Source organism: Carya illinoinensis, chromosome 5 (assembly GCF_018687715.1).
Source record: "Carya illinoinensis cultivar Pawnee chromosome 5, C.illinoinensisPawnee_v1, whole genome shotgun sequence".
Lineage (NCBI taxonomy): Eukaryota > Viridiplantae > Streptophyta > Magnoliopsida > Fagales > Juglandaceae > Carya > Carya illinoinensis.
The window spans coordinates 48526536-48553931 of record NC_056756.1 but is presented as its reverse complement, the minus strand read 5'-3'; the positions used below and the strand labels follow the sequence as shown (position 1 = coordinate 48553931).

General features: G+C 37.3%; 3 protein-coding genes and 1 pseudogene across 3 annotated transcripts; 1 reads left to right on the top strand and 3 right to left on the bottom strand.

Moving 5' to 3' along the window:
- Window positions 1-5468: 5468 nt before the first annotated feature.
- On the bottom strand, window positions 5469-8687 carry LOC122311697 (plastid division protein PDV1-like). Its single transcript, XM_043126334.1, has 2 exons — window positions 7851-8687; window positions 5469-6360 (listed from the first exon to the last, which is right to left on the bottom strand). Exons 1-2 carry the CDS (start codon window positions 8187-8189, stop codon window positions 5845-5847), a joined length of 855 nt encoding a protein of 284 aa, XP_042982268.1. The 5' UTR covers window positions 8190-8687; the 3' UTR covers window positions 5469-5844.
- Window positions 8688-12370: 3683 nt separating this feature from the next.
- Window positions 12371-12826, bottom strand: LOC122310444 (low affinity inorganic phosphate transporter 4-like). Its single transcript, XM_043124318.1, has one exon. The coding sequence runs from the start codon at window positions 12824-12826 to the stop codon at window positions 12371-12373; it is 456 nt and encodes a 151-aa protein (XP_042980252.1).
- A 6923-nt stretch (window positions 12827-19749) lies between these two features.
- LOC122311433 lies at window positions 19750-20969 on the bottom strand (annotated as a pseudogene).
- A 3151-nt stretch (window positions 20970-24120) lies between these two features.
- LOC122311432 (mavicyanin-like) lies at window positions 24121-25680 on the top strand. Its single transcript, XM_043125984.1, has 2 exons — window positions 24121-24427; window positions 25140-25680. Exons 1-2 carry the CDS (start codon window positions 24244-24246, stop codon window positions 25496-25498), a joined length of 543 nt encoding a protein of 180 aa, XP_042981918.1. The 5' UTR covers window positions 24121-24243; the 3' UTR covers window positions 25499-25680.
- The last annotated feature ends 1716 nt before the right edge of the window (window positions 25681-27396 follow it).

Sequence of the window (27396 nt, the reverse complement as noted above, 5' to 3'; positions counted from 1 at the left end):
AAGAGTATAAGAAGGAAAAGACTTTTCACTTTCCTATACCAGATCATATGACTGACCGGTGAATTTTGTCCACTTGATCACGTGTTATAATCGTATTGAGCTGTCACATTATGCAAATCATTCCCCCTCACGATCAAGACTATGGTCTATTGATCCTTTTATCTTTCATTTTTTTAATATATATTTATTTAGCCAACACTATTTCTGTTCCTCCTAGACCACTAGAATAAATGATACGCATATTTTATATATATATATATATATATATATATTATATACATATACTATATTCAGAATGTTAGTCATGACTATGATCATGTGCATACATGTTAAATGCATGATCAAATGGGCATGCAACCTCTTATAGCAAACATCAGTTCACGGGTATAATAATGAATTTAGATTTTTGTGAAATAGAGGGAGTGTGGAGAGAGTGAAGACCACTGAGTTAACAAACAAGAAGGTAGGGAGGTGTAAGGGATAAAACAAGAGCTCATTAATATTGTTGGCGACGTGGCGTATACATCGTACATGATGATGGTGAAACCTTTTTGCCTTCAAACATCAGACTTCTTTTCCAGCTGCTAGCATGTGACTAACTGTTCATGCACGGTAGATCAGTAATTCATTAATTTATGTTGGAAGGCCCGATCCAGGGATTGTGGCACACAATTCCTCATGACAGTCATCGGCTTCTGATCTTACTCTTTCTGTTAGAGGACTAACCAATAATGTTGTACCACTTCTTTGCCAGGGAATAGTCTCCAAATATGTAGATCTCAACAGTCATCAGTACCTTATCTTTTTTCATTTTTATTTTTTAGTTTCTGGAACCAACCCATTTTTAGTTGAGTCAATGCAAAGTATGTGGTAGAAGAAGACAGTTGCAGATTTCTTTTCTGATTTGGCACACCCCTCCAAAAAAACAGAAGGAAGAAAATAATATACTTAATTAGTTTGATTTGAATACTTGGGTATGCATTGCATTTCTTGTCTTTTAAAGATTTTTCTTTTTACATAAGAAATGATATATGAAAAAAGTTAGGATTCTGCTTGGAGTTATCGTTACAATTTTTGTTTTTTTATTTTTATTTTTTTAACTTAATAATTAAAAAAATATTGTTTAATAATATTGTCAAAAATTTTATTTTTTAAAAAAGATTTAAAAATATATATTTTTACCTAACGGTAGCTGCAGTGGACCATGATGTCTTGAAGGGGTCCAATATTGGCAATATTCATGAAAGTTGTTATTACTGACATGAGTTGTGGAAATTTAGTTGGGGGAAGAGAAGGGAGGAGATAGGGAGGAGACACTCGTTGCTGAGGCAGAGGTAAGATGACGGCTACAATATTTCTGGCTTTTGTTTTTATTTTTAGATAGAAAAGGGAAAGAAACGGGGGGATCGAGCTGCTCCCGAAAGCGCCCTGCATATATGCACTGCAAGCTGTGGCCTCTTTGTCGACTGATCTCTGCCATACACTTGAAGTGCTGCGGCGGTGTAATTTAATGCTCAGGGACAGCACCTGAGCCACTTGCATTGTTTTGCTTTCCCTTGCTGCTGCTTAATTCCTCCTTTCAACGTGCAGTGTTCAAAGCTTTGGTCCCCCCACTTAGGCATCACATCATGCAGGCATCACTTCAACGATGGACAGGTGCACTTTTTACCAATAAACTTACATTCTTTATAATTCTTATCTAAGTTTTAATTTTTAATTTAATTTAAAAAATAAAAAATAAATATATTACATAAAAATTTAAATTTTGTTATTTCTAATTACTTTTACTTATTTTTTAAATATTTTATTGATATAATTAATTAAAATAATTATTTTATATTAAAAAAATGACTTGAGTAATCGACACTGTCCTCACTTCCCTTCTACTGTTTCAACCGAATTTCCTCTGTTGAAAGGAATTAAATGGGAAAATTAGGTAAAAAATGATGGACCAGATCGAGCTTAGTTTGACTGGGGAGTTTTTTGGACCCACAAATTAAAGATGGCCATGCAATTTGACACGACTGATGATCGAGCAGTGGTACCTCTGCTAGCTCCACCAGATAGATTGAGCACAATTTATGGCAAAATCATGACCTTTTTAGCCTCAAAGGATCTTATCAGAGGTTGACTAATGATCACCCACGTGCCCAATCTATGGTGTCCGTCCAATCTTTGAAACCTAACTTGCCCCCTTTCACCATCCTACTCCCATGCACTTTGTGACGGTGTCACCAAAAACTTTGATTTTTTTTTTTAATATTTGAGTGTACACCATAATCAGATGGGCCCTGGCCTATTCAAAAGTACTCATTAAAATAGAAATAAAGAAAGATCGAAGGCAAATCAGGTCTGCAACACGTGATTATCTGTATGGGACTTCTGCATCCAAGAAAAAATCTTCACAATTTTTCAATACTCTACATTTTATATTTTCTTTAATTTTTATTATTTTATCTTTTATCAAATATTTAATATATAAATAATAAATAAAATAATTAAATTAATTTAAAAAAATAAATTCAAAAAAAATGAAAAAAATATTAAAAATTTAAAAAAATATGAGGTACTGGCATGTTGGGAGGTTGTGTAGCAAGACCCCTGCACCCAATTACATTTTGTCTCCGGCCGATTTCTTGTCCACTTGACGGCCATGATCAATCCTCAGCAAATTAAGCCAAATCATTTACACCTGGCATGGGTGTGAAAGTCATGGCCCGTATTTTATAGAGATCGAGCATTGGGATAATCCGAGGATGGTAAGGGCATCATACCTGATACCCCATTGGGTCGACACATGAAGTCCTCAATTTCACCTACCGAGAAGCTGAGGGTCATGGGAAGTCATGAAAATCTTTCCGATCTTTGATGATCATGGATTGCATTTCCAAATGCATTTTGTGCGCGTGAACACAGTAACATGAGCTTCCTTCCAATTTGAAATAACTCGAATCTTTGTACTCTGACGTCTTTGATTACATATTCATTCCTGTTTTTATCGGCTTGAGATAAAATAAGTTCGTAAACACATGATCAAGATCAACTTGATCGATCTTGTATTTTTATTACCTACAACTTTTTCTTTTACTTTTCCTTTTGAAATGTATTAGATGACTAAACTCAAGGCATGGTAGATCAATTGGTTAGTAAATTAGTAATTATGAAATTGGTTGGTATATATGGCTCTTGAAACGATTATTATTGCTCTGAAATATTTACTGTACTTTACGTTTTTTTTGTTAAAAATTCTATATGCAGTTATTTTTGTGTATTTTTTATACACTCCATTAATGTGATTTGTTGTGTATTAAAAAAAAATTAATTCAACCAATCATATCAGTGGAGTACATAAAGAATACGCAAAAATGACTATATATAATATTTATTTTTATTTTTTCCTCCCACAGACCAAATCCTCAGCCTGCACTCATTTTAAAAAATAAAAATAATTTCAAACTTAATAGGATTTAGTACTGGTAAAAGATGTATTCGTTTTTAATTGGATTTTGCAAGATCATGTAGTACTGGGGAGTACTTCTTAATTAGAAAAATTTAAACTTTCTTTGTCTCTCATGATCATCACTCTATTGGCCGGGTGGGTGGGAACTAGACGAAGAAACTATAAATGTTGAATCGTTGATCAGCATCTTCGTCTACTGCTAGATGGTGGTGGGACAATGTTTTAATTATAGTTCCCAAATCATTCCACAACTTTGTCAACATCATTCCCACAACTTTGCCTGCAATCTTGTTCATACACGTACGTATAAATCTTATTTAATTTGGGGGTGCCTACATATGATGCATGCATGCCCACAGAATGTCTATGATCCGTATGAAAAAGAGTAGTCATATTTCCACCTCAAATGATAAAAGTTTTCCAGTTGTACGTACGTAGCTTTTTGATGTTTGAATATTTAGCGTCGATACAAGGTGATCAGTTCATATTCATGGCATGCATTTAAACAACATCTTTCACATCACTTTCGTACAATTCGAGGTGGGATATATATATATATATATGTGTGTGTGTGTGTGTGTGTGTTGGGTGTGCAACTTGCAAATTGCAGGCAAATATATATGAAAGAAAAGTTGACATGGAAAGAAAAAGTTGACGTAGCCGCTAGCAGATGATAAATACGATTGAGTTTCTCTTCAAGCTGACCAAATCTATATCGGAAACAACTTTACATGACCATCAATGCACCGAAAACACCCAAATCTTTCATTTGAGATTTGAGATGACAAGAGGAGGAAAATAGGGAAGCAAAGTTGGACAAAAAGGCCAGGAAGTAGATGTTTTCTTCTTGTCTTGTCTTTCACCTTCGAAAAGGGAAATTCCGTTTGCATTTTTACGTGGGGGCTTCTGAGTTCTGAGTCATGCATCCAATAGGAAGTCAAAGAGAGCGGTTTGACAGCTAGCTGCAGATTATGAGGCTAATCATGTGTTCAAACTTCCAACTTTTTTGCCTCTCTAAAAAAAGAAAAAAAAAAAAACAGAGTCAACATAGCGTGAACGGGATCAACATTAGCTTTCCGACATTCTTTTAACTCATTAATGTTTTGTATCACGTACCTAATTCTATAGGTTTTCTATTTACCCTGACTTTAATATTGTTCGTATTTTCAACAAGCTGTTTGTATATGACAACGCTACGAGGAAATGCTGTGGTGGGCGGCAAATTAAGAAAAAGGCTTTTTCTTTCTTCTTGGTCTAGTTTGAATGAATGTGACATATCGTGGCATGCATTTTCAGTATTGATAAATATTTAGATTTGAAAATTATAAACGTTGATAAGGAAAAATAATTTCCATCAAATTTAAAATATAATAATTTTGATTTGAATAAACGAACCAATAGAATTCCCTAAAATATGTTAAGAAATCCTCATCCGAAGTGAAGTGAAGTGAAGTTACACACACACACACCTCTTAAAAAGCTCAAAATCCTACATATCCAGCCATCAGAAACCAGCCTACAGAGAATAGCCCACTGGGCCCTTCTTTCCTTCTATAGTTACTAACTTTCTTTGCATCCACAATGTCATGTGCCACAACCCGGCCCCGTATGAGTCGGTATGACACCCTTTTACACCTTTCCCTTGAGTTCTTACTTGCGAGAGAGAAATATAAACAAATAACATAAACCTATTTCTTCTTCCTTGAGACTCTGAAATACGAACAAAAATTTAAAGATATTTTTTCCATGAATTCGAATTTTTGAGAAATGGTAGACAGAATAAAAGGATGATATGCATGGCTGGCTGATCAACAGCGGACCTCTACTCTTATATTATGTCAAATCTCTACTTATTTCAAAAGTTTAAACTGATATAAAGTGATAAATTTAATTTTGTATTGTATTCTTAACAAATATAACTTGTTCCATATTTCTCTTCCCAGGATAAGGGATCGAGGCGATTACAGTAAACCATTAAACATCATCCAAGTACTCACCGAGAGAGAAGTGATTTTGGATTCCGAAGACATCCATTCCATGGACGCTTCTAAGGACATCAATGCGTCAAAGACTTCGCGGTAATGTCGAACATCCCAAGAAGATACAGCAGTCTACATAAAAATTGCAAGAACAAAATATTCACAAAGAGATATTAGCTCAGTCTAAAGTCGGGAAAAGACCAGAAACGTGCAAACTACCATACTAATCTAAAGCCTCAGAAGTAGCTCCGACAAAGATCAACAAATTGATATGAATGATCGTCCTAACTAGTTTGCCAAACCCTTTCAAACTTTCGTGGTAGAGGCTGAGCCAGAGCTTTTTAGAATCATAGGAGCTAGGCAGTGCATCCTTCGACAGACTGCCGCAGAATCCAAATTTTCCACTCATCCCCTGCCTGACAACACATCCAACTGGCTTAAATGACTATTGGATGATGATTCCTCCGCCCAAAAAGTTTGTCTCACATTTCTTTTGCTGGTGATATCATCTTCACACTTCTTTGGATGCTCCTTATAAGCCACCTGATGCAGATGCATCAATGCAATCATGCTTACTGCGAACAAAGCAGCATTGCCCAATATCCCACCCATGCCATCCAACTTAAGCGATTTCTTTGCAAAATCGAAACTTGAGATGAGAACTTTGATCAGTATATTAGGCCTATTGTCTCCGTCAGTTGCAAGTTTTTCACCGAATGGACTATATGGTTGACCATAAAGTTTCTCAGGTGAAACAAAGTGACCTGCATCATGTACATCTCCCACAAATGCCAGAGCTTCTTCGATGACTTTGAACTTCTTACCATGATGTTCAGCCAATCTCATTGCAAGAACTATCCGGCTTTGTTCTAATCGGGCAATTGCAGCATCTCTTTCAGCTCGCTGCTGCATTTGAACAGTCTGTCAAAGAGGAAAAGAAAAGAAAAAACATGGAACCTGTCAGCAAGTTGCAATTCCCCAATATCAGCACTAACTGCCATATCTTACTTACCCTTACTCCCATTGAAAAAAAAAAAAAAAACAACAAAAAACAAAAATACAGAAGGATTTTGGACAAAAAAAGCATTTCTTTATCTAAATTCTAGCACCTAGATAGAATTCCTATCAACAAAACCCCGCCCCAACTATTAAAATGGACATATGTATAAAATTTGACTCCATTCTACTCGTTCTGGGACCAAAACTCCAGTTTAGTCATAGTCAACAACATTGTAAAAGAACGTGACTCATCACTCGATAGTCTCTAAGGGGCCTTAGAAAGTGAGACATTTCCATCCAAAAGTTACAAGTACCATGTAGCCAACTCCATTTCCAGTCATCCTGTCGTGCCATATTCCCGTAATTTCGTAAACAGTTTGTTGGCTACTCGCCTATTTCATTCTTGTCCAATTTCAAGGCCAAAGTCCTCTTCCTCCCTTTAATATGAAAATTGTAACCAATTTCAGCTCACGTACGATCCATTTCATGGGCTCCCTCCAAGTGTGCTTTAACGTTTAAGAAGCAGGAGCCAACTGTTTGTTGTTAGCTAATACAGAGGTGCTTTTTAGGTGACTTTTGAGAAGCCAAAAAGTTTCAGCTACCAGACTGACCCTAACTCAACCCGAATCAAACTAAACTAGCCACAAGACAATACCTTGGTCGAGTAAAGTATTTTCATTTAGAATCCAAAAGAATAACAGGAACTGTTAAACTAAAAGTTCCATGTTCCTTTTCCTCAATTTTTATAGCAACCAAACAGAACACCAACAAAAACCAAACTAGTGGTGCTTAATGTCAAGACAACTAAAGATAGTGACAATACAAATCGATTTCTGTTTGTGTTTAGAGAAAGCAGTGGAGAAAATATCTTCAATCTTTCTGGCTAGCAATAAAATTAGGACCATAAGACAAAGAGGAGCATTTCTTTTTCTATTTTCCTATACTACACTTTTACAATAGACAGAATGTAATCAAAATACAAAATACGAGGACGAAACCGAAATATAATTTACCTAAAAGAATTCAAGCTAATCTTGAAATTCCTTAAAAGACAACCCTCTCACCGCAACGCTACATTTTCAAGCTTCATATTCTCAGCAACCAAACAGAACATAACCAACAAAACTTGCATGATGTTCATATGAAATAATACAGTTATAACTCAGGCCAGATAATTGAAGCTAATTTTAAAGTTGCAGCAAAATCGCATGAGACTTTTAAGGCAAACAGAATTTAACCAAAACAGATAGAAAGCATCACATATAAATCCTAGGAAATCAAGTTATTTCTAACCACGTAGGGCTCAAATATCAAAAGCAGCTATTCGTTATTTCTCACACAATTTTTTCTCGACATTGAAACGTCGAGAAATCAACCAGAATACTCGCACATAAACGAAACAAGCAACTCACATGGAAAAACTCGAGCTGGTCCTCGAGGTTCTCGAGCGCGGTCCGAATGGCGTTGAGGCTCTTGGCCTCCTGAACTGCCGAGTCGTCGCCCTCGTCCACCCGGAAGTCTTTGACGAAAACGAACCCGGAGGCCCGGACGTTGTCCTCAGTGGCGTCATTGTGGCTATTTTTGCAGTTGTAGGAGGGATGCTTTATCTTCTCGGGCTTCCTCAGGGCTTTGACGGAATTGAGGAAATGAGTCCGCGAAATCGAGTGGATGGCGTCACTGAGCTTGTCGTGGAGGTCCCAGATTTTTTCCAGAATCGCTTCGATTTCCTCTAGCTCCATTTCCCATTTCATTAGGGAAAATCCTGATCCTGAATTTTCTGAGGTCTCTCTCTTTTTTTACCGATCGAATTCTGGAACAGCAAATAACAGCACTTTTCCTAGAAATTTTTTATTTTAAAAAGAAAAAAAAGGCTAAAAAACACATGTTGTCCAACCACAACGACAACACTTCAATTCAGATATTAAGGACCACAAAAACGTTGACATATGGCGTCTTCTTCCTCAAAACATAATTACAATTGATTAACGCTGTAACAATTGGCAAAGAGGGATTGTCTTCTTCCTCAAACATAATTACAATTACTTGCACCTCCACCACGTAGTTGTTGAATGACAAATTCCCTCTGCCCTCGGAACAAACGGTATTGTCCTTGTATTTTCTGGGGCCTTTTTTTATTCCCTTCTTTCTTGGAACTAATTGGAAAGTTCTCCTTCGACAAAGGAGGGGCGATGCCATCAGAGCAGCTTGAGAAAGACTTGCACATTAGCTGCTAGCTCCTTATCTTCCTGCATGCGCGAAGTTGTTTTCATGATTTTTTTATTGGCTTCACCGCACGCACAAGTTTACAAGAACCAATACCTTTTGGTTTGGGTTTATGTGTTTTCAGGTAAATAACGGAGGGGAGTTCCGGCGGGTCCGTTTCCAGCCAACAATCGTCAACACGCATCCCACCAGGGCTTTGGCCAGCTGCCGATCTACAAGAACACCGAACGCGACGCCAAAAGGGAGGGAGCGTAGCCCGTACGCGCGGGACGGAGTCTCGGACCGAGCTAGAACGTGGCTGCCACGCGCCACCGGGGAGCCACCTGCCGGCTCAAATCTTGGCTTTTCTGGGTCCTAAGACTCCGGGTGTTCATCGAACGTCCGTCGGACTCCCTCTAAGAGTGGTTGCGTTGCACGCACCACTGGTTTGTCTTGGTTTCTTCCGTCTGTTTTATTTGTTTCTCTAGTTTTCGTCCGTCCGTCAGTCAGTTTTTTCTGGTTTTTGTTTTGCTTTACTTGTTGTATTCTGAGCGGGTGATGGAGTTTTTTGGACCGGACACAACCCGGGGCTTGTGCTGGGGAGATAGACAGTCGGGGTTACGGCCAGTGGACGTACGGCCAACCTCTGGTGGAGGTTCGGTGGTCCGCACGCGAGCTGGGTACCCGTGCTGTGCTTGGGCTCCTGCTGCCGTCGTCTGGGGTGGGTGTGCCGCCGGGGCTCTCGCTGCTGCTCGGTTTGGTTGTTTGGCAGTGTAGTGTTCATGTTATTTTGTTAGTGATAGTTTAGGAGTGCGTTTTTTGGACTTAAGAGTCCAAACAGTGATGTCCCTTAATCCACCTTTTTAGAAGGTTGGAGGGCTGGTCATTCTGTTTTATACAGAGTGTTTTTCTCTTCGGAGAAGTTTAGAAGTTAAAAGACAAAGTCCGTCACTTAGTGTGCGGGGTACTCCAGAGCAGTTGCGTAGGTTGGTTTACAGTTGGGATTGTCCTGATTTGTTAAATCACATTTGTAACTTCGTTATGATGAATGGATTCACATCTTCAAAAAAAAAAAAAAATACCTCCAATTCCATTTCCTCTCTCTTGAAGATAATTATAATTTGAACAAATATTAATTAAATAAATAGATTTTGGGCATTTTTTTTTATTTATAAAAAATATACTCTATCATAAGAAAATATTAAAAAATATATATTTTATTTTAATGAAACGTACATTTTTATAAAATAAAAATAATAATTAAATAAATAAGAAAAATTCGTTAGATTTTTCTTGAAAATGTCGTACACACATAGAACCTCATGTTTAATCTACATCTTGCTTTTGTCACTTACCCCTTATCCATCAACTTGGTCACAGTGATTTATCTTGGCCTTACTCCAGAAATTCCATCGAACATTAATATTGGTTTGCTAAAAAAATTATTATATTTTAAAACATTGATTTATTCAACCATGTGTAATTATATTCTAAATTGAGAAAAATTTTATTAAAACACCTCTTATTTAAAATAAAGTTGTGTATAAATTTCATGTGAAAAATCTTGTATATATGCATATTATTTTTCTTTTAATTAACAATCTGCTCTAATTAAGTTATCAAAACTCATAATTTTATCCTTCTAAACGAACATATTTGTATACAAGATTAAAATCCAGCAGTTAACATAGATGAAAAAGTAAATTATATATGTAACATAATCAAATTAACTGACAAATATTATATCAGAGTTCAAATTATGTTAATTGTTGATTTTAAGAATCTACGATGTATAAATATTACAATACATCATTACGAGAGCCTGGATAATTAATTTCTGGAAAAAAAAAAATATATACATCATTCAACCGTCCTATTTTCATCATATTATGTAAGAAGTTACACATTTAAACATCATTAAAACAGGGAAAAAAATTCTTTAGGATTGAATGATAAAAAAGAAGAAAGAACCCAAAAAATGAAAAAAGGTAGAAGTACTTCGAGTGCTTACTGCCAGGGATCATCCCCAACAAGCAGGTTTTGTTGGGGATGATCCTTGGCAAGTAATCCGAATTCCCCTTATGCTGTAAGAAGTTTCATGCTGCATTCCATAGTAAATGAGGGATGCATCATTGACTGGGAACATGCGAGGAAGCTAGATCTTTGATCCTGATCTAAAACATGCTTCTTCAACTAATCATCATTGTCAACATTATGATCAGTAAAGGACCAACTGAATCTGTAGGAGGTCTAAGAACCTGACATGAATTCATATAGCTCATTTCATTCATCGATTTAGAAACACAGTCATTTCGTCCCTCTCTTAATACCAAAACTAGATTCAGTTTGGTTCATATTCTGTGTCTGGGTCTATAAAGCAGGGGTTTGAGAAGTGTCTGAGTCATGTTGAATTTTATCTAGGAGTAATGTTATTCATCATTTTCTTATCATCTTATGATGTGATATTTGTAGCGGTAAAACCACTTTTATGGACCTTTATGGGTCAAAAATGGTGGCTAGTTGAGCTTGTGTTCACATTTGCTTTCGCCATCTTCCACTGCCAAAGCCACCTTTATGGGTCAAAAATGGTGGCTAGTTGACAACCTACATCAAGTTTGCGTTCACATTTGCTTCCGCCATCTTCCACTGCCAAAGCCACCTTTATGGGTCAAAAATGGTGGCTAGTTGACAACCTACATCAAGCTTGCGTTCACATTTGCTTCCACCATCTTCCACCTCCTTTAACTCTTATAAATACATGTTTTTGCTTTTAAAAACCTATCCCATTTTGAAAGAAAAATTTAGAGAAAGAGAGAGAGTTTTAGAGAGAAAAATAGTGAGGTTTCTCCTATATATTGTCTTTCCTTTTATAATAAAGAGTGAGTTTTCTCCTTTTATAAGAGAGGGTATTGTCAATTGTGCTCTCCTTATTCAAGAGAGAAATTCTTGTAATTCTTTTGCTATAAGTAAAATTCTTCTATAATTGGAGTTCCTTATTATTTCTTTTATTCTTTCTCATTTCTACTTCAGTTGTAATTGTATGCCCCGTACCACAAGCGCCTAACAATATTAGATAACTGGAGACTATTTATTATATTTTACTTACAAACCTATAATCTAATATAGGACAACGAGAAGATGATAAATATATTTTTTCTTTATTTAGGCAAATATTTAGGCATTGAAGAGGCATTGTTGGGTTGCTTTTCTATTTATTTATTTTTCCTTATGTTTTGCTTATGTATATTGCTTTTTCGTTACTTCCTTTTGTTTTTCTCGTTCTTTAAATGAGATTGGTGTCCACATGGAGTTTTACATTTTTGTTATGTATGGCATTTCTCTCGATCTTAGCCATAGCTAGCCAAGGACGATCTTCAGATATATATATATAGTGCAATGAAATTAACATTTCACATTCAACTCCATATATAGTAAAGCATATTAGAGAGTGACAACGATGAAATTAAATACACCAGAGAGAGAGAGAGAGAGACAGAGAGAGAGAGAGAGAGAGAGAGAGACAAAAACAAAAAAAAAAACAAACAAAGAAACAAATTCTCATCTTTAGCCAAAGCTTCTTTGAAATCACAAGTTCATTACATCATAGCAGCAAGAACCCAATATTGTTTGATAACTTATTTGGACTCATAACGTAATGTACGTTTCTTATTATATTTCATATACGTACACATTAACTTCTTCGTATCAATGCAGCCAAATATATCATCCTTCACATAGCCTCCCCATAAGTTCTTGCAGTTCGATTCGCAACTGGTAATTGTCTAGCAGAGCTCTGTGTGTCGTTGCTGCCTGCATCCTCACCCGATACATCGTCCAAAGACCTCCCCTTTGTCTCACTCACTATGAATGTGCAAAGAAAGCCCAACATGTTGGTCACAGCCAAAAACATTATGGCCTTCCTAATATCTTTTGTGTCACCATCTAATGTATAGTTTGCCACCCCAAATGCGCCAACCATTGCACCAGCCTTCCCGGCAACTGCGCTTATAGCATGGCATGTCGACCTTAACCTGGTTGGGAACAACTTGGCCGAAAGCACAAAGGTGGTGCTATTAGGCCCAAAATTTGCAAAGAAAAATGTTAAACCATACAAAGCCGCGAATATGTTGCCATGATCCTTGAGGTAGTTGTATTTGAGCCCTATGATAAGCATGAAGGCGGACATCATGAAATAGTGCTATGATCTACAAATTTTATTATTGTTTATTTCAAAGAGTGTGATCGTTGATCTAAGATTGAAATAGTATGATCAAGATTCAACTACTAGAGTTCCAGTAGATTGAAAATTGTCAGAGTTTCTACTACGTACTACTGTGGTAAAGACAAACAAGTTGTTTGTTGTATCAAGTAAAAGAGTCAATTGATAAAAGTTTGTAATGGAGACTTACTTGTACTTGATTTTCAAATAATAAAATTGATTTTTCTAGATTTTGTTACCCAATAGGGTTTTATCTTTAAAGAGTTGAGTTACATTCGTTACCAATCTTGATGTTATACAATTTATTTACTTTATGTTATTGTTTAATTATTAAATAATTGCATGGTTGACGACAAACCAATTTATGTAAATATTTTCATTACAATATAGGGACATTTAGGTCACTTAAAAAATAAATCAAACTTTTTTCTTCCCTAAAATTTTAAAAACTAATTAGATCCACAATATTGCCCACTAGCAAAACCGTACCACTAGCACTAGCCTTAGAAGTATATACACAGTACTTCTACGTACAAACGGCAGTGGAAAACTGCTAGGTCGTCTGCTGACGTGGCTTTCAATTTCTCCATAATTTCCTATTAAAACACACGACTAAATCATTTTTTTTTTCCGGTCTTTTCAAATCATGCAAGGTCCACATTCGGCAAAAGACAAAATGCTCTTTTTTTGTATTTCTTTTGGAGAAATAATATTTGTAGTTATAGTTGTTGTGCAAGCGGTGTATAGTCATTTTAAAAAAAATAAATTAATATGGGACTTACATGAAAAAAAAATTAAATTTTTAATCGTAGATCCTATTTTTTTTCAAAGCGATTGCGCGACATTACAATTCCACAACTGTATATAACACTGTTCTTTCTTTTAATTTGGATCAAGTTGGTTCCCTTACATATATATGAAGCCGGGTACTGCCGAGCAGAACCAAGATCATCATATCTAAAACACCAAAAAATGAAAATGAAAAAGAAAAAGAAAATAACATAAACAAACCTCACCCTTTTCAAAGTTTAATACCTTAATCAATTCATAACTTCACAACATTTCACAGCTCTTATTGGTAGGACATAACCAGATCGACATATACTATAACGTATAGAAAACAATATTTAAAAAGCAAGATGTCTTTTTCTGATGACTTATTTTGATGTCACGCCTGCTTCATATCATACTCTTTTTTTTTTTTTTCTTTTTTCTTTTTTGTGTGTGATCACATACATATCTTCTATATTCCTTAACTTCTTCTAGTCAGAGAAAATCTTATCTTCACATGGACTCCCTATGAGTTCCGATAGTTTGAGTCATCCCCACGGGTCCAGTGGAACCCTTTGTGTTGTTACCGTCACCATCCTCGCCCGATATTTCGTCCAAAGACCGTCCTTTGGTCTCGGCTACACAAAATGTGAAGAAAAAGCCTAACATGTTGGTAATTGCCATAAATATCATCGCTTGCTTAATTTTGTGTGAATTACCATCCAAAGTATAGTTTTGCACCCCAAATGCCCCGACTATTGCCCCAGCCTTCTCGGCAGCCGCGCTTAGAGCATGGCATGTCGACCTTACCCTAGTTGGGAACAATTCTGCTGGAAGTACAAAGGTGGTGCTATTAGGCCCAAAATTTGCAAAGAAAAATGTTAAACTATACAAAACCGCGAACATGCTGCCATGATGCTTGAGGTTGTAGCGGTAAAGCCACTTTTATGGACTTTTATGGGTCAAAAATGGTGGCTAGTTGAGCTTGCATTCACATTTGTTTCCGCCATCTTCCAGTTGCTTCCGCCATCTTCCACTTGCTTCCGCTATCTTCCACCGCCACCTTTATGGGTCAAAAATGGTGGCTAGTTGACAACCTACATCAAGCTTGCGTTCACATTTACTTCCACCATCTTCCAGTTGCTTCCGCCATCTTCCAGTTGCTTCCGCCATCTTCTACCTCCTTTAACTCCTATAAATACATGTTTTTGCTTTTAGAAACCTATCCCATTTTGAAAGAAAAATTTAGAGAAAGAGAGAGAGTTTTAGAGAGAAAAATAGTGAGGTTTCTCCTATATATTGTCTCTCCTTTTATAAGAAAGAATGAGTTTTCTCCTTTTATAAGAGAGGGTATTGTCAATTGTGCTCTCCTTATTCAAGAGAGAAATTCTTGTAATCCTTTTGCTATAAGTGAAATTCTTCTACAATTGGAGTTCCTTATTCTTTCTCATTTCTACTTCAGTTGTAATTGTATGCCCCGTACCACAACCGCCTAACAGTGGTATCAGAGCATCAGGTTTATAGCATGTTTTCGTGCTATAGTTAGATCCAGTTAGTGGAAAGGAGGCATCTTCAATAATGGCGACGAAGTACGAAATAGAGAAGTTCAATGGGAGTAATTTCTCATTGTGGAAAATGAGAATAAAAGTAATTTTGAGGAAAGATAATTGTTTGACGGCAATTGGAGCTAGGCCCGATGAGATCACTGACGACGACAAGTGGAACGAGATGGATGGCAATGCTATTGCTAATCTGCACCTAGCACTAGCTGATGGAGTATTGTCAAGTGTGGCGGAGAAAAAGACAGCAAAAGAGATATGGGATACTCTGACAAAATTGTACGAGGCCAAATCACTACACAACAAAATTTTCTTGAGAAGAAAACTCTACACCCTTCGGATGATGGAGTCAACTATGGTGACAGACCACATCAACACCCTCAACACTTTATTTTCACAGCTCACAGCAATGGGGCATAACATAGAGACGGGTGAACGTGCTGAAATTCTACTTCAAAGTCTACCTGATTCGTATGATCAACTCATCATCAACTTAACCAACAACATTGAAGTTCTAGTCTTCGATGATATTGCAGCTGCGGTTCTTGAAGAAGAAAGTCGGCGCAAAAGCAAAGAAGATAGACCAGGAGGTTCACAACAAGCCGAAGCTTTGGTAATGACGAGAGGGAGATCAACGGAACGTGGCCCCAGTGGGAGTCAAAATTAGAGTAGATCAAAATCCAGAAGTAAGAAGAATGTCAAGTGTCATCACTGTGGCAAGAAAGGGCACTACAAAAGGGAGTGTTGGCATCTCAAGAAGAACGAAGAAGCCAAAGGAAAAGGCCCTGAGTTGTCAAAAGCTCAAGGTTGTGTAGCAAACACCTCAGATGATGGTGAAATTTTATACAGTGAGGCAACAACAGTTACTGAAGGTAGAAGAAGATTTGCTGATGTCTGGCTTATTGACTCAGGAGCAACATGGCATATGACTCCCCGGAGAGAATGGTTCCATCAATATGAACCTATCTCAGGAGGATCTGTGTTCATGGGAGACGATCATGCCTTGGAGATTGCTGGTATTGGTACCATCAAATTGAAGATGTGTGACGGTACAGTTCGCACCATTCAGGAGGTACGACATGTGAAAGGCCTGAAGAAAAATCTATTGTCTTTAGGACAATTAGATAATAGTGGGTGTAAAACCCATATTCAAGATGGGATCATGAAAATAGTTAAAGGCGCGCTTGTAATGATGAAAGCGGAAAAGATAGCTGCAAATTTGTACATGCTTAAAGGAGAAACACAACAAGAAGGAGAAGCATCCACTGCGTTGGCAAGTTCGGCAGAAGAATTAACAATGATGTGGCACCATAAGCTTGGCCACATGTCGGAACGAGGTTTGAAGATTCTTGCTGAACAAAAGCTTCTTCCAGGGCTCAAAAAGGTTTCATTACCCTTTTGTGAGCATTGTGTTACTAGTAAGCAGCACAGATTGAAATTCAGTAGTTCCTCTGCTAGAAGTAAAGCTATCTTAGAACTAATCCATTCTGATGTTTGGCAAGCACCAGTTTTGTCCCTAGGAGGAGCAAAATACTTTGTGTCATTTATTGACGATTACTCCAGGAGATGTTGGGTGTATCCAATAAAAACTAAAGCAGATGTATTTCCAGTTTTCAAAATATTCAAAGCGTGGGTTGAGCTTGAATCTGAAAAGAAGATCAAGTGTTTAAGGACAGACAATGGAGGAGAATATACTGGTAGTGAATTTGATGGCTTCTGTCAACAAGAAGGTATCAAAAGGCAGCTCACGGTGGCATACACTCCACAACAAAATGGAGTAGCAGAACGGATGAACAGAACCTTGTTAGAACGAACAAGAGCGATGTTGAGAACTGCGGGAATGGCCAAGTCATTTTGGGCAGAAGCAGTCAAGACTGCCTGTTATGTGATCAATCGGTCACAATCAACCGCAATTGATCTGAAAACGCCGATGGAGATGTGGACTGATAAGCCAGCTGATTATTCTCACTTACATACATTTGGAAGTTCTGTTTATGTTATGTACAACGCCCAAGAAACATCAAAGCTAGATCCAAAATCTAGAAAATGTATTTTCTTAGGGTATGCTGATGGAGTCAAGGGGTATCGCCTGTGGGATCCCACTGCCCGCAAGGTGCTAATCAGCAGGGATGTTGTATTTGTAGAAGATAAGGTACAAGAAAAAGAAAATGATAGCGCTTCAAAAGAGAAACCAGAGACTACTACAGTTCAAGTTGAAGAAAGACAAGAATTAGAAGTTCCAGATTCTTCTGAAGCAATATTAGAGCACGAAGAACAAGAACAAGCTGAGTGTGCAATTCCACAAGTTCGACGGTCAACTCGGGAAAGAAGAAAACCAGCTTGGCACTCAGAGTACATCATGGAGGGAAATGTCGCATACTGTCTACTAACAGAAGATGGAGAACCGTCAAATTTCCATGAGGCTACAAATAGTCAAGAAGCTTCTCTGTGGATTGGTGCAATGCAAGAAGAAATTGAAGCTCTCCATAAAAACAAAACATGAGATCTTGTACCACTACCACAAGGAAGGAAGGCCATCGGAAACAAATGGGTTTACAAGATCAAACGAAATGGCAATGATCAAGTGGAGCGGTATCGTGCTAGATTGGTGGTGAAAGGATTCGCTCAGAAAGAAGGCATAGACTTCAACGAAATATTCTCTCCTGTTGTTCGACTCTCAACGGTTCGAGCAGTCCTTGCGATGTGTGCTACATTTGACTTGTACTTAGAACAACTGGACGTGAAAACTGCATTTCTTCATGGAGAAATTGAAGAAGAAATTTACATGCTCCAACCAGAAGGTTTTGAAGAAAAAGAAAAAGAGAACTTGGTTTGCAGGTTGAACAAATCTCTATACGGTCTCAAACAGGTGCCGAGATGTTGGTATAAGAGATTTGATTCCTTTATCATGAGCCTTGGATACAACAGATATAGTTCAGATCCTTGTGTTTACTACAAGAGATTTGGTGATGGTAATTTCATTATTCTGTTGTTGTATGTTGACGACATGTTGGTAGCAGGCCCCAACAAAGATCGTATTACAGACTTAAAGGCACAGTTGGCTAGGGAGTTTGAAATGAAGGACTTGGGACCAGCAAACAAGATTCTAGGGATGCAAATTTACCGAGACAGAAATAATAGGAAGATATAGCTTTCTCAGAAAAATTATTTGAAGAAAATCTTGCGACGCTTCAACATGCAAGATTGTAAGCCAATTTCTACCCCTCTTCCTATTAATTTCAAGTTATCCTCAAGTATGAGTCCTAGCAATGAAGCAGAGAGGATGGAAATGTCTCGAGTACCGTATGCATCAGCAGTGGGTAGCTTAATGTTCGCTATGGTTTGTACAAGACCAGACATTGCACAGTCAGTGGGAGTGGTTAGTCGATACATGGCGAATCCTGGTAAAGAGCATTGGAGTGCTGTAAAGAGGATCCTGAGATATGTCAAGGGTACCTTAAATGTCGCATTATGTTATGAAGGATCAGACTTTACTGTCAGAGGCTATGTTGATTCAGATTATGCAGGTGATCTTGACAAGAGCAAGTCCACCTCAGGTTATGTGTTTACTCTTGCTGGAGGAGCTGTAAGCTGGGTTTCAAAATTGCAGTCTATCGTGGCTACTTCTACAACGGAGGCAGAATATGTCGCAGCTACACAAGCTAGCAAAGAGGCAATATGGTTGCAAATGCTACTGGAAGAGCTCGGACACGTACAAGAGAAGGTTGATTTATTTTGTGATAGTCAGAGCGCTTTGCATTTGGCAAAGAATCCAGCATTTCATTCAAGGACAAAGCACATACGAGTTCAGTATCACTTCGTTCGTGAGAAGGTGGAAGAAGGAAGTGTGGATATACAAAAAATCCATACAAAAGACAACCTAGCAGATATATTAACAAAACCAATTAATAATGACAAGTTTATCTGGTGTCGATCCTCCTTAGGCCTAGCAGATATGTAAGCGGCATGGAGATGGAAAATGTAGAAAAGATAGAAAGATTACAAAAGTGACTTTAAGTGGGAGATATGTAGCGGTAAAACCACTTTTATGGACTTTTATGGGTCAAAAATGGTGGCTAGTTGAGCTTGCATTCACATTTGTTTCCGCCATCTTCCAGTTGCTTCCGCCATCTTCCACTTGCTTCCGCTATCTTCCACCGCCACCTTTATGGGTCAAAAATGGTGGCTAGTTGACAACCTACATCAAGCTTGCGTTCACATTTACTTCCACCATCTTCCAGTTGCTTCCGCCATCTTCCAGTTGCTTCCGCCATCTTCCACCTCCTTTAACTCCTATAAATACATGTTTTTGCTTTTAGAAACCTATCCCATTTTGAAAGAAAAATTTAGAGAAAGAGAGAGAGTTTTAGAGAGAAAAATAGTGAGGTTTCTCCTATATATTGTCTCTCCTTTTATAAGAAAGAGTGAGTTTTCTCCTTTTATAAGAGAGGGTATTGTCAATTGTGCTCTCCTTATTCAAGAGAGAAATTCTTGTAATCCTTTTGCTATAAGTGAAATTCTTCTACAATTGGAGTTCCTTATTCTTTCTCATTTCTACTTCAGTTGTAATTGTATGCCCCGTACCACAACCGCCTAACAGAGGTAGTCGTATCTGAGCCCTATGATAAACATGAAGGCCGACATCATGAAAAACCCTATGAGTTGGATCATGAACCATCCCATCTTCTCAATGAAGAACACGGTGAACCAGTAACCAGGGAAGGTATCGAGCAGTGCAACGACAAACATGGCACGTGACGTCTCAAAGACTTCTCGGAGAGCATTCATTTCCACGTCCTTTTCTATTAAACCCATTGCTGGGAAAATATCCTTTTGGGTCAAGTTTTGGTTATAAAAGGCTATGTCCAACAAGAACCATGTGGTTGTTGTGCCAATTAGATGAAGCCCATGCCGCCGAAAGAACTCCTTAGAGAGTAATGGATAGCGGTTTGCAACCTTGAACTCAGACAGGCGCTTGTCCTGTTGGGCTTGAATTTCAAGATCAAGTACCTGTCCCATATCGACAGCAGCTTGTTGTGCGTTCCCTTCAATTATGGCTGTGTACCGACCTGTTTTGGGCATTTTCATTCACCAGTAGTAAGTTAAGAGTGCCGGAAGGGCTTCTATCATAAGCGCAATCCGCCATAGATAATCTCCCTGTGGTTGTGTGGAAAACAAGTGTTCTTCTTTGAATGTGCCAACGTGTCCGCATGATTCGAGAAAGATCTTTGAGAATACCATGGAGACTAGGCCTGCGAATACAATCCCCACACCTTGCATTGCAAACACCGCTGCAATGAACGTCCCACGAGTTTTTTTGTTGGCGTATTTAGACATGATCGTGGCCGAGAGAGGATAGTCTCCTCCAATACCAAACCCTAGCCAGAACCTGAAGAAGCAAAGCGTTCCAATAACGGATTGTGCACTTGAACCAAAAGACAAGCCGGAGCATATGGCGCAAAACACCATGATAATTAGAGTGACGTCGTAAACTTTTTTACGGCCAAGCTTGTCAACAAGCCAGCCGAAGACTAGCTGACCTATTAGGGTCCCAACAAGGGCAACACCAACCACGGCGTTGTTCACATCATGAGGGACCTTTCCAGGCTTTCCCGTGGCAGTGTCATAGTATTAAAGGCGGCCCAAGAGTTTTGACACCGTTGAGATGCAAAAAAGGTCATATGCATCTGTGAAAAAGCCCATCCTAGCAATGACAATGGTGGTTATATGGTACCATTGTGTACGGGCAGTGTCAGGGCATCAAGCACAGCTAAAGTCATTTTTGTACGTGGGCTGTTTTTCACACTTTTCTAGCTGCATGCTCACTTTATTATATATAGCTGATCTGTGAAGAAATGTTAAGGAGGTGAGGACTCAGGAACGTTTAATCCTATGTTTTGGGTCGTTGGGGCCACGTACGGGGGTGGGGAATGAAAGAAAATTAAGTAGCAAGCTATTAATTTGATGGATATTCTATTTGCATAGATACAATAGAGGATATACCTTAATGCTTAGCCAGTATGCATGATGCTGTCGAATTGATTAATCGACCATGATTCATTCGATCACAGCCGAAAACTTGTACAAATTCCGCTATAAATGCCCGGCCGAACATGATTTTGAAAAATTAATTGTATATTATATAATATAATATACCAATTATTAAGATATTTACTTTTGCAAAATCAAAGATCGACGTACGACCTATAATATTACATCAAGAGATCATCAATATATAGTTCCTGTTATATTGCACGGTAATGATCGAGTTTGGCATGTCATCTATTGCGCTGATCTCATGCAAATACTACATTAATTTCTAGCTACATCGACGGGATCTGTTTTCTTGGACAGTACTATTACCTTGCAACTCGTTTAATTAGATCTGCCGGCACAAAAGATAGACTAGATACTAGTTCAAGCAATAGCTAGGAAACTGGCCGGATTTAGACTTCGAGGTGGTGCAATACGGATATTTGTGGAATTCTAAGTTTCCAACAAGAATTTAAATCCACGTTGTCGCTTGCCACCTTGTAACTTTTAAGTTAAATTTAAATGATATTTTCTGATCAACCTAAGCGCTACATGATGTCCTAGCTAGCCTGTCGTTGATATATGTATTTCTTGTTTCACAAGTAGTACTACGTCGTCTTTCAAGGAAGGAAATGGCCAAAAACTACGGACGTACTCTTGTATTTATCATTTTAAAACAGTGGACATATATATCAGATCGATATTTATGAATTTTTAAGTATGTCGTCATGTCCATTGAAATTACATATTCTGCATGAATAAATTTATATATAAAACAAACACAAACACTATATATATATACACACACAAGAAGGAAAATACTTAAATTACAAATGAATTACATAAAAGTAAACTCACAAATTGATGTAATTTGATGTGGTAAGTCAGATTGAAAAATTACTTTTATTATAAAATATTAGATTTAATAGATTCTATGAAACCACATTAGTTTGTGGGTTTATTTTGTATAATTTTTTTTTATACATGTTGCAGTACTTCTTATATAAGAATCATTAGGATGCCTAGCTTGGGTTTTTTAGGATGTACAACATTATATCATGGTCATGTTATACATGAGATCGAGAATTAGGATGTCATAGCTAGGTTTTCTGAAGAGGAATTCCCTATGGCGCCTGATGCATGCTGTTTATAAGGTACGTTTTTGCTTGTAATTATTAAGATCAGATCCTTCTTCAGGGACTAGCTATATATATAATTAGCTAGCTAGGTTGCCTCAATTCTAATCCAAGATTCATATTTCAGTGGTTCATGAGAGCGGATCAACTTATCAAGTCGATCGGGGTAATGCTTATGCGCTCCTGATCTAGCTAAGTACAGTAAAAAGGAATTTTATAGCTAGCGGATATCTTACAGTAATATCCATGATATATATCCATCGAAACTACCATATGAGTTTCTTCTAGGCAACCAATTAGTTTCTATCTTGGGGGTACTATAGAATTCGATGGCAAGGGCAAGCTGCATGGAGTGATCAGCTTGAGATGCATGGGACCTAGCTAGGGAGGTTATAATTATTTAGGAGTACTACTAGACTGGATTAGAATTCGGTTGATCGAGATGAGAAAATTAATTATATGCATGCAGACTAACTGGTCTCTAGCTTATTTACGAAAACAATGAATCACCGGCAGGCCATGATCAGCACCCATTTCCCAAACAAAATTGATACCAATGGTCAGGTACAGGTACCCAAGTTTTTGTACAAGGTGGTTATTCCAGTGTAAATTAAGATCGATTCAACCAAAGTATTTTTAAAAATTGAGCAAAGAGTGGTAGAGATCGAGATGCATGGAAGAATATATGGAAAGCCTTGGAAAGGATCGAGGATATCCAATATCCATGAAAGAGATAGACAAATTAAGAGAGTAAATATAGCTAAAAGCTGTTTATTTTTGGATTCCATTTGCCCACATGGCATCTTCTCACTTAAAACTGAAAGAAAATAGAGGATTTTCTGGCCCAATATATATAGATTGATTATTATTATAATTAGAGTAATAATATATAATATGTTGATGCCTGAAAAATTGTACAACAGGTCAGGAGGGGAGAAATAGTCATTTTTGGCCCATTATGACCATTTGAGCCTTGTTCAGTGTAATCTGATACCCTTGGCAACTGTCCAGTACAATTGTACAGTGTCAATGCAAACATCCACGGTAATGAAAAGAAAATAAGTGCAGAAAAAGTAAGATATATGAACACACAGATTTACGTGATTTTGCATAATGCCTACGTCCACGAGCATTTGAGGAGGAGAAATCTATGATAATATGCTTATTACAGTCTCTAATAGCCTCTCATTTTTCACTGTACAATGAAAATCTTGAATCTATTTGCTGGAGAAGATTCTTTCAGCGAAACTCCTTTCGAGAGTTTGAAGAAGTCGAAATCTTTTGGACGTCCCCTTTTATCTAATGCCTCTTTCCGCTTGCCCCCAGCCGTGGTGAGGCATAGTTTGTTTTGCGTGTCTGAGTACTTTTCAATTTCTCACTTTCTCCTAACACTATACCCCTTGCTTCTTGAGAGACTCTTCTCTTTTTACTTTTCCTCTTGTCTCCTAGTGGTGGCCCAGTACTAGGCTAGCCTAGATACTTCACCCCTCACTATCTATATATATATATATATATGCATGCTACCTTTTTTTTTTTTTTTTTTTATTAATCTTAAATTCCTTTTCTCAATCATACTTATTGGCTTGACTGATTAGGTAATTCATAACATTTACAGATGAAGGAACACCTTTTCTCTAACAATTAATTATGATGATATATACAATTGGGATGATTTTAGGGAGGATCTAATAATAGAGGCCAGGCTATAAATAGTAAGTTCAGTACAATATTGGAACCATTCATGGTCAATATCCCTCTTTAATAATTTGTTGGAGGTGATGGAGGAAGTAATCAAACCCTCATCATCCTCCTCCAACGCGCACAAGTCTGGAAATTAAAACCACAAAGCTAGCTAGGAAATTAAGAAGGTCGTCTCGTGAAGAAAATGGCGAAGCTGCAACTTTGTCTAATATTGTTTGCAACTATCGGCTGTTTTCTAAGCGGGCTGCAGGTACGTGCAATGACGCACATCGTTGGAGGAAGCTATGGCTGGCGTCTCCCTTCAGCTAATATTTCCTTTTACCAAGATTGGGCCAGGCCGAGAAATTTCACTGCCGGAGACAAACTGGGTAACGTAAATGCATGATCTTCTAATTAATTAGATTTTGTGTTTTGCCTACAAGCTAGGGGCTTTAATTGGGTCACCAACTTGTAACAATATATATATATATATATATATATATATATATATATATATATATATATATATATATATATATATATATATATATCATTGCGCAAATTTTTCACATGAAATGCATGATGATGATTAAGGTGTTTCAATCCAAAAGAAACAGCAGCAAAACTGTACACGAACCTTAGCTACACAAACTATTAAATGGAAAATGATACAATGCCTCTTAAGTATGTTATTTCATTTGATGGTTCATGTATTTTATTTTATTTTTTAATATTAAATTACAAAAGAGTAGCAATTTCTAGTGGCAAATTAACTAGTCATGTAGAGGATAAACCCGTATATAACATAAAACAAGAGTTGAATTGGTAAAAAGTTTAAAATTTATAATATTTTCTTTTCTTTTTTGTAATCCGATATATATATATATATATATCTGTAGTGCTTGCTGATCTATGTATATATCGACTTGCAAATAAAATTTTCGTTGGACATTTGAATCGGTACGTACAAAAATTTAGTCGGTTAAGCGCCTGCATGCATGATATATATATATATAGTTAATACAATATGATTTAAGCTCATGATCTAGAAATAACTAATTTAATACTCTTTTTTCAACTAAATCTTGATAATTTTGACAGTCTTCTTGTTCACAACGGGCTTGCACAACGTGGTAGAGGTTAAAAAGGAGGATTATGATGAGTGCACCCAGAAGCATGTGATCAAAACTTACACAAATGGACCAGCAATTTTTGAGCTCACCAAACCTGGTGATCACTTCTTCATTTGTGGTCTCAGCAATCAGTTCTGCAACGGTGGCCAAAAGTTGAGCATTAGGGTGATGAACGGAGATACGTCTTCCGATGGTGGTGGTTTATTTGGGATAATTACCAAGTCTAGCTCCAGCTCCAGCTCGGCCGATTCCATTTACAGTCTCGGTATGCTTTCGGGTTTGCTTCTTGCACTCATGATGATCATCAATATCATATTTTTTATATAAAATGATGACGATGATCAGCTCGATCTGTGTAAATTAATTGAGATTTGAGATCTTTAATTGTGAGCATTAATGTGAGATCGATGCTAGCTAGCAGGCATGCAGTAGTACTTCATGTACTTAGACTCTCAAATATTGTGACTTCATGTTTTCATGAACTCTTAGTTTGGTATTGTTGTTGGGTACATACGTATAAATGGGATGGTTAACACATGATTAATTCATGCGTCTAATTAATTAATTATTAATGACTGCATCATCTTGATTAATTAGAAATATGAAACCGAGAGGATCTTGTTCTCTTTTAACTTGTGTAATAGTACGATTTTGAATTAAAAAATTAAATCAAACAAGAAAAAGATTAATTAATTACGTATTTAAACTTGATTATCCAATATTATATATTATGAAGAAATATTGAGTAATACTTCAAGCTTATAATGAAAAACTTCATATATATATTGATAAAGAGATATATTATTGCTCATAAAGGGAATTACATCATCTCACTTATTATAATATGCCGAATATAACTTGGAATATCTTCTAAATTATACAAGTTTTCAGTAAAATTAAGATCATAGTTTGCTAAATTATGAGCTACCTTGTTTGCCTCTCGTTTAATATAATGGCTAACAGTGTTTAGTTACATTTTTTAGTTGCAATAAATTGGTCACAAAAACCTGTTTTTCTTGTAGTGAAATTGCAAAGGAATCCAGCACCTGCCTTACAACCTTGATCAATAAGCCTCCATAACTCCAATTAGATTTCGGCTCCTTTAGAATGTTTACCACCTGCAAAGCATCATCCTTTAGGGTGAACTTTGTGACGACAATTTCCTTGCAGAAAAGAACACCAAGCATCATAGTATAGGCTTCACCATTAAGAGAGTTTGCTCTTAGATTTCTTTTAGCTTTGAGGGTACCAATGACCTGGCCAATACAATCTCTCAAAATTGCACCAACACCAACTAATCCCTCTTCTACATTAATAGATGCATCTCAATTCAACTTGTAGTTCCGTTTAGAAGGTCTCAACCATAAAGAACAGGAAGTTCCATTGATCCTGTCTAAGCTTAGAGGTTGGGTATTCTTTAAGTTGCTATAAAGCTCTAATTCCCTTTTGGCTTTCTTGTCTATGGTGTGGTTCGAACCCTTGTCCTTTGTTTAAGCCAAATTCATCAATACCACTAAGTCAATGAATGGCTTCAACCCTTTTGGCTTTACTAATGAGCAGGTTAGGATGAATGAATCATTTACCATGAATGAATCATTTACCATGAACAAAGTCATTCCTCCTAGACCAAAGTAATCAAGCAATCATGGCCACCTCCTTAAGATCATTTTCCTGCAAGTTATTAACTAGAAAGCCCTTAATACCAAGAAAAGAAGAACATTTGAAGCTCAACTTCTATCTTCCTGCACCCTTGGCCCCATACATCTTTAGCAACTCCCCATAGTACATGCCCTGAAGTTTCTATCTCAAGTTGACAAATTGGGCAATTGTTATCCTCCACCACTTTCTTTTTAAACAAATTCGACAGGGTAGGGAATGCTTTATTACATGCTCTCCAAACAAACATCCTCACAGCATTAGGAACTTAAAGTTTTCAAATAGGCTTCCAAATCTCAGCTTGCAATCTGTCATGAGAAGGACCTCCTTCAGATCTAGACATAATTTCTCCGTGCAAGTGGTGGGCACTCCTCACTGAAAATATCCCATTACAGGTGCATCTCCAGACTAACTGATCTTCTCTACCACCAAGGTTGATAGGAATAGACTTGATAAGCTCAACTTTTTGAGGTGAAAACATCCTTCCAAGTCAATGAGATTAGCCACCAACACATTTTCTTCAGGCTCATCCCTTATAGACTGAATTCTATAGGTATGAGGGTTTGGTA

Coding starts and splice junctions, on each gene's coding strand:
- LOC122311697 (XM_043126334.1), bottom strand. CDS start 8,189: ATGAAATGGGAAATGGAGCTAGAGGAAATCGAAGCGATTCTGGAAAAA. Junction 6,361..7,850: donor ACCAGCTCGAGTTTTTCCAT/GTGAGTTGCTTG, acceptor CCTCTTTGACAG/ACTGTTCAAATGCAGCAGCG.
- LOC122310444 (XM_043124318.1), bottom strand. CDS start 12,826: ATGTCCGCCTTCATGCTTATCATAGGGCTCAAATACAACTACCTCAAG.
- LOC122311432 (XM_043125984.1), top strand. CDS start 24,244: ATGGCGAAGCTGCAACTTTGTCTAATATTGTTTGCAACTATCGGCTGT. Junction 24,428..25,139: donor CACTGCCGGAGACAAACTGG/GTAACGTAAATG, acceptor TAATTTTGACAG/TCTTCTTGTTCACAACGGGC.